General features: G+C 32.4%; 1 protein-coding gene across 1 annotated transcript; it reads right to left on the bottom strand.

The window, feature by feature from the left end:
• Positions 1-858: 858 nt before the first annotated feature.
• LOC141594302 (LOB domain-containing protein 30-like) lies at positions 859-6409 on the bottom strand. Its single transcript, XM_074414408.1, has 2 exons — positions 5911-6409; positions 859-1448 (listed from the first exon to the last, which is right to left on the bottom strand). Exons 1-2 carry the CDS (start codon positions 6247-6249, stop codon positions 1083-1085), a joined length of 705 nt encoding a protein of 234 aa, XP_074270509.1. The 5' UTR covers positions 6250-6409; the 3' UTR covers positions 859-1082.
• Positions 6410-6743: the final 334 nt, after the last annotated feature.

Consider the following 6743-nt stretch of genomic DNA (forward strand, 5'->3'; position numbering starts at 1 on the left):
TATGAATTGATGAATTATTATTATTCCTATCTTGATGGGAGTGTTACTAGGTGACGTCTTCTTCTTACTTCTTGCCATTGCAGAAGATCGAAGAAAACATTAAAATCGTTAGAGAAAATCTTGTGATTTAAAAAAAAAATTATATTAATAACTTGTATATTTAAATATTTTAGTTTTTATCATAAAATGTCGTGTTGTTAAACTAAAATTAAAATATAAATTAAATGTTAATTTTGGGGGTTTCTCTCCTTTTGAGCTTTAGTCTTTTATCTTTATGGGACGGTCACCCATAGGAAAGTTCTTTGTAAAAGTAGTTATACCCTATCACAAATTATTTTATAAGACCTATATTTAGGTAAGACTAACCCAATAGCATAAAGCCAACAAAATTACTTAATAAAAATATGAAATAATATTTTTTTTATTTTAATAACCTAATATTAATTAATAACTTACATATTTAAATATGTTAGTTTTCATTATAAAGTATAATTTTATCAAAATAAAATCAAAAAGTTAATATATTAATGTTTTTGCTTGGGCTTTTCTCTTATTGGGTCAGTTTTATGCAATATAGGAAAATTGCTGCCTATATTATAGTTGTTGGGTTAAATTAATTCAAATATATATCAATTCTTGAACTGATTTTTTTTCATCCGAATCATCAAGTAATCTTACATCAGGTGCTCTTCAACCGACTTCAATTGAGGCCCATAAGAGAATCATTGAAAAATCGTTGAGTTTAGGATTTAAGATGTGTGCAAATTTTTTGAACACAAAATAATGACAAGGAGGTGAAGAAAATTGCTTGTGTACTAGATGCCAATTTGTAATTTCAATTTGTAAAATAATCTCAACTTTCTAATTATATATGCCTTTCATTGTGATAATTTTCTACGATGACAATTAGGCTTGACAATTCATATCGAGTATTTTTCAATGGTAGAATGATTAGTTATTCAAATTACACTAAATATTAACCCGAATTCCCAAATCTGATTAATAAATCGAAAACAAATCGGGTCAGGTCGAGTTTGCTCAGGTCAGATAATAATTAACATAACTTAGAAGGTCAATATGATTCACTTAGACATGGATGATGAGGGGGATGGATCATGCATATGTCCAATACCATGAAGATCACCTCGACCACTACTAGAAGATCCATGAATTGGGCCTCCATCAAGTGTTGATCCAAACTGACGTAGGTCAATTGGGCCACGTTGATGTTCTTGTTGTTGCTGCATGAACCATGATGGTTGTACCATTGGGTCAAAAAGAGAGGAAAGGTCATAGGTGGCTGGCACGGTGGTAGCCGATGGAAGGTCTGAGATTGATAGTTGTGGCGGCATCATCATTGGTTGTGGTGGCAATGGTGGTGGCGTAGGAACTTCCAAGGTTGCTAGGTGTGCTTGTAAGTAGGAGAGCTCCGTTTGTAAATTGACAACCTATTTCAAAAAATTGTATAGTAAAACACATAGTTTTTAAAACGAAACTCGAAAACTTTATTGTAAAACTCAAAAACTTTATTATAAAACTCAAAAATTATACAACCAGTTATACTACAATTGATTGCATAATCTATGAATTGTGCCCACACTGGTGGCCCTTTCATTTCGCGCGCCACGACCACCGCATATACAAGCATTCACATTGTTTAATACGGAGTACTACTGAATAATAATCCAATACTTGTTATAAATTTCTTAGTTATTGATCAAGAAGCACATACAACATACTCTTTCCTATTCACAATAAACTTCCCTATTTCCTTTTCCGTCTATTTACAATAACTTCCCTATTTCCTTTTTTGGTAAGTGTTTGTGTGGTCCAAATTTAATTGTATGGTGGGTAGTGTATTTGTGTGGTCTAAATTTAATTATATGGTGGGGTAGTGTGTTTCCTTAATATTTGTGCTAAAATGAAATGGGAGGTTTATTGTGAATAGAAGGGAGTATAAAGTTTAGTCATGCGGAACATGTAAATTTCCAAGTTTTTATTCTATTTCATGAAAAAAAAATACACGAAATTTATGATACATGCATGCTCCCTGCAATAAATTTCTAGTCGTAAAAAACTACTTCCTCTCTCCCGGTTATTTATTGTCTTTTTTTATTTTGAGGTGTTTCAGTCAATTGTTGTCTTTTCTATTTTAAGAATTACTCCCTCCGTCCTGGTCAATTGTTGTCCTTTGGTTTGACACAAAGACCAAGGAAAGAGGAGAAGGCCAATAACCAAATGACAAGTGGAACAAAGTGAATGAGAATGATCAAATTACTCATCAAGTTCATTCTTAAAATAGAAAGGATAACAAATGACTGAGACACCCCAAAATGGAAAGGGTGTTGATTTTCGCAGTACGTATTTTACTCGTCTTAGCACACTTATGACCAATCTACCCCTCTCATTTCCACCTTCAATCTACTACATCCAAAAAAAAAGAAGAAAAAAAAGAAACAACAAATCCCATTGACTGATGTACTACGCCACACACCCCCACCACCAAAAGTCCAACCACCGTCCACCACTAGACACCCCTGACCCCACCGTCAAACTCCCACCCGGTCGGCCATCACGTCAAGCCATCATCCGCCTTCCCTCGTCATACGAAACTGCCCCCTCCGTCGAACTCTCGACCCCCTTTTTCACTAACTCACCATACACCATACACCATACACCCTACAACCACCCTACGACGCCACCTTACGACCACCCTGTGACGCCACCGCCCTCCCTCTGCCCTCCTCTACCAAAGTCGCCATACTATCACCACCAAACAACCAATAGACATACAATGGAGTAATTGTTTTTGGTAAAGATAAACCCTACATTGAAAAAAAAAATCCAAAAAAATAAAAGATTTAACATAAATTTGATCTGTAATCATGTAATTAACAGATTAAATTTGATAAATGACCGGGACAGAGGGAGTATATACTGAGTAATTTGATCATTCACACTCAATTTGATTTACTTGTTATTTAGTAATTGGTCACCTCCGCTTTTTTAGGTCTTCATGCCAAAATCAAAGAACAACAATTGATCGAGACAAAGAAAGTATTTTATTCATAAATATCATGATTCATGATTTCATGGACATGTCTTGACATGATAATGTGGTAGTAGATACATAAAAACCATACATATACGTAAAAAAGGGAGCAAAAAACCATGTGAAAAGGAACAACATTCAACCAATTTATTTCAAACATTTCATGCCAAATACTATATACTAAATTGATTTGTATGAAATCTATGTAACTACTTACCTTAACGCATACTCAACAACACCAATTAAATACAGATTGAGTTTTCTGTTACAACAAGTCAATTTGACTGATTTATGCATATACGTTTTAAGTTCTCTTCTAGGAATCAAAAGTACAACGAGGTATGTTCATCAAGTACATGCAAAATAAAATAAGGGACAAGGACCAACTATACAAAATAGTTATTTACAATATTTAAAATATTACATGAACGATTACTTTTTCGAATTATTCATTATTCTTTAATTCAGTACAACTCACCTTCATTCGAAATATTAATTTATATTTAAAATTATAAGAGACGACAATGTTTTACTCTTTTTATGAAATCGAACAATGTTAGTTTATCTAAATATTTTTTTTTTAGCGTTTTAACCTCCTCGAGGACTTTACCAATTATGTACACAACTTACTCGAATATAGTGACAAATTTCTAACATAAAATGTTACTCCATATATGCGTACAATGCAACACAGTATACAGGGGTGTCTAAGACCCAGTGCAACCACGGGCGGAGGAACCTGACCTCCGATTTTGAACAACGAATTTATAAGCTTCATTTATGAAATTCGGTACAAATATTAAAGTATAGTACACTTGTACTTTATATTTGGGGCCTCATTTTTTTGCGGCGCACCGGGCCTCCATTTGTTTCAAGACGCCCCTGACAGTATACGAATATATAATAATCTTATTTAAATTTATGCACATTATTTCAACTTAGGCCGATAACTTTTATATTTATATATATATATACAACGATCTTATTACTTGTAGATGAGACTAAATCGTACTCTATATATATAACTAAAGTGCCAAAAGAAGAATTAGAACAGAAAGAGACCAGTTCCTTAATAGCTGCTAAATTTACGTAGCACAAAAAATTTGGATAACCAACCTTTAACACCACATCACCAGACAAATATTACAAATGCTAGCTGCAGTTTTCGATCTTCCAACCAAGTACTTTAAACTATTTTTCATTGTTTATTGGCAATCCAAATGTACCCTCAATTTCAGTAACATTTCCACAATCATTATATTTTCTCATCTTTTAATTCTTCCCCCTAGGCAGTAATTTGATGGTTTGAGTTCACAACATAGGAACATTCTAAAAATCTTTTTAAAAATATACAAATTCCTTTTTAAGACGGACATATCCCTTTTAAAATTAAAATACGTCAGATGTATATTATTTGATTAGACAATTTGTCTAGACGATAAAAAAGTTTATCCCTATCTGCAATGTAGTATTTCAATACGTCTTAAGTGGTAAAACAGATAATTCCGTTTTAAGAAAGACCAACTGTTTTATGAATATGTCACATGACCGATACAATATTACGAATGGGAGATTCGAATAAATGACCTATCAAGACTTTCGTCTCAGCCAGTGTGTGCACTGCGTGTGTATAAGAGATTCGGTATTATAAATTAAAGGTACAAAATTAATTTTCCTATTTATAGAAAAACTTAATTTAATGAGTTGAAATACCATATTTTTGAACAAAAAATTGATTATAGATCACTATAATTGTGTAAAATAGGGGGTGTAAGTGGTCATTGTATTGGTCAATTACTTCCCTTTCCTTTAATTGTCGATATTAACTAGTGCTCAAGTATCATTCATGCAACATTAACTTCAAATTAAAGTGTTATTTGGAAGATAATAATAATTGGTAATATAATTAGCTATATTTGTTTTGAGCACCCAAATGATCGAATATCAAGATTTATATCATATAAGTAATTGCTAATTATATACAACGGCTTTTTGTAGACAATGGTTTAAGAGATAATTAACATGAATTTGATAAGATGCATATATGTGCAATTAAATTAAATATATAATACTCCGTATGTGTTGCTAAGTAGAACAGTGTTGATCTATCGAATGTCAAAAAAATCTTGTTAAAATTGGAGAAAAACTAAAATTAAATCTTATTTTTCGGTAATAGGACTTGAACTTATTGTTCGACGATAATATATATCTTTAAATCAACCATTTATCAAGATAAAGTATTTGATTAGACGCATACAGCATAGACAAATAGAATTTGATAGAATTATATGCGTACAACGATCTTATACCATATAACATTATTTTGGAAAAGGAAAAAAAAAGAGAGAAATTCTAAATTTAGTCACCCTTATTAATCCAAAATTGCACATATAATTTGTTACCCTAAATTCCCTCACATTTTTAATTACAAGAATAAAATAGAGTGATTATAAAAAATTAATCACTGAAACTAATTGGTTTATCAATAGATTAAGACACACTTTTTAATCAAGTTTTTGTGATCTTAACACAAGATTAGAATGGAAAAAGTATTAAGTTGTCGTTGTCTTTATGAACACTTGAATTAAGTTCAATGAATCTGATTAATTAATAAAAATAGAAAGAATCGACACCAATATAACTTCAACAAAATCAGATTTCTGCTAACTTAGTCGGAAAATTCATTAGAACACGATATGAATTCAAATTCCGTGCTTATTAAAATTCTCTTGCGACTCTCTTTACACCAATTCAATATTAAAACAACAAAACAGAAATCACAGTTCAAAAATCAAACAACACACACAATCACACATACATACAAATATACAATGATACAAACATGCATACACCCATACCTGTTGCTGAAGAGCAAAGATATGAGCAACACACCCATAAACCGGATCACGAAGGCGGGCTTGAGCCTCATAACAAATAGTCACAACCGCATCAAGCCGCTTATGGGTCGGTATATGTAGCAGAAGCTTAGATACATTACTTGCACCAAACACCTTATGTACCGCCGCAAAATGAGCCGCACCTTGTTCCGAATCAAAGTAAGGTGCAAATATACACCCGTTCACACACTTCCTACGTAAAAACTTGCATGCTCCACATGGCCCACCTCCACCACCACCACCTCCACCGCTACCACTTCCGCCACCGCCACAACTACTACTAGGGTTTGCACAACTCATTTGATCAAATTTTAATTTTTTTATTTTTTTGTTTGGGAATTGAAGCTAATTATTAATTTTAGAGGGGTAAGACATGTTTTTTAGGGATGGTATGTATGTATATAAAGGTTGGTGAGGGTTTTATTATTGGGTTTGTTTTTAGTTTTAAAGGGGTAGGAAATTTAATGCTTAGGGAGAAGAAGAAGTGGGAGAAAAAAACTTTAAAGGCACGCGAGAGAGCAAAGTATATAGACACATTATTTTTAGTTACATTAAGATGGATGCTTGCGTGAAGCAAAACATGTGATAAGCCCTAGCTTAAGTTTAGTTGTTAGCTTAATTAAGCTAAATAATGCACCACTTAAATTAATTATTTACACCTTCCGTCGCGATGACTTGTTTATCTTTTTATTTTGGGAAAGTTAATTTAGTCTACTTTTTATTTATAATTGGTCTCCTTCCCTATTTATTTAATTTGTGTCAAAATTAAAGATAAATAAATGACTGAATTAAAC

The sequence above is a fragment of the Silene latifolia genome, chromosome 8 (assembly GCF_048544455.1).
Source record: "Silene latifolia isolate original U9 population chromosome 8, ASM4854445v1, whole genome shotgun sequence".
Classification (NCBI taxonomy): Eukaryota; Viridiplantae; Streptophyta; class Magnoliopsida; order Caryophyllales; family Caryophyllaceae; genus Silene; species Silene latifolia.

Coding starts and splice junctions, on each gene's coding strand:
- LOC141594302 (XM_074414408.1), bottom strand. CDS start 6,249: ATGAGTTGTGCAAACCCTAGTAGTAGTTGTGGCGGTGGCGGAAGTGGT. Junction 1,449..5,910: donor TCTTTGCTCTTCAGCAACAG/GTATGGGTGTAT, acceptor TTTTTGAAATAG/GTTGTCAATTTACAAACGGA.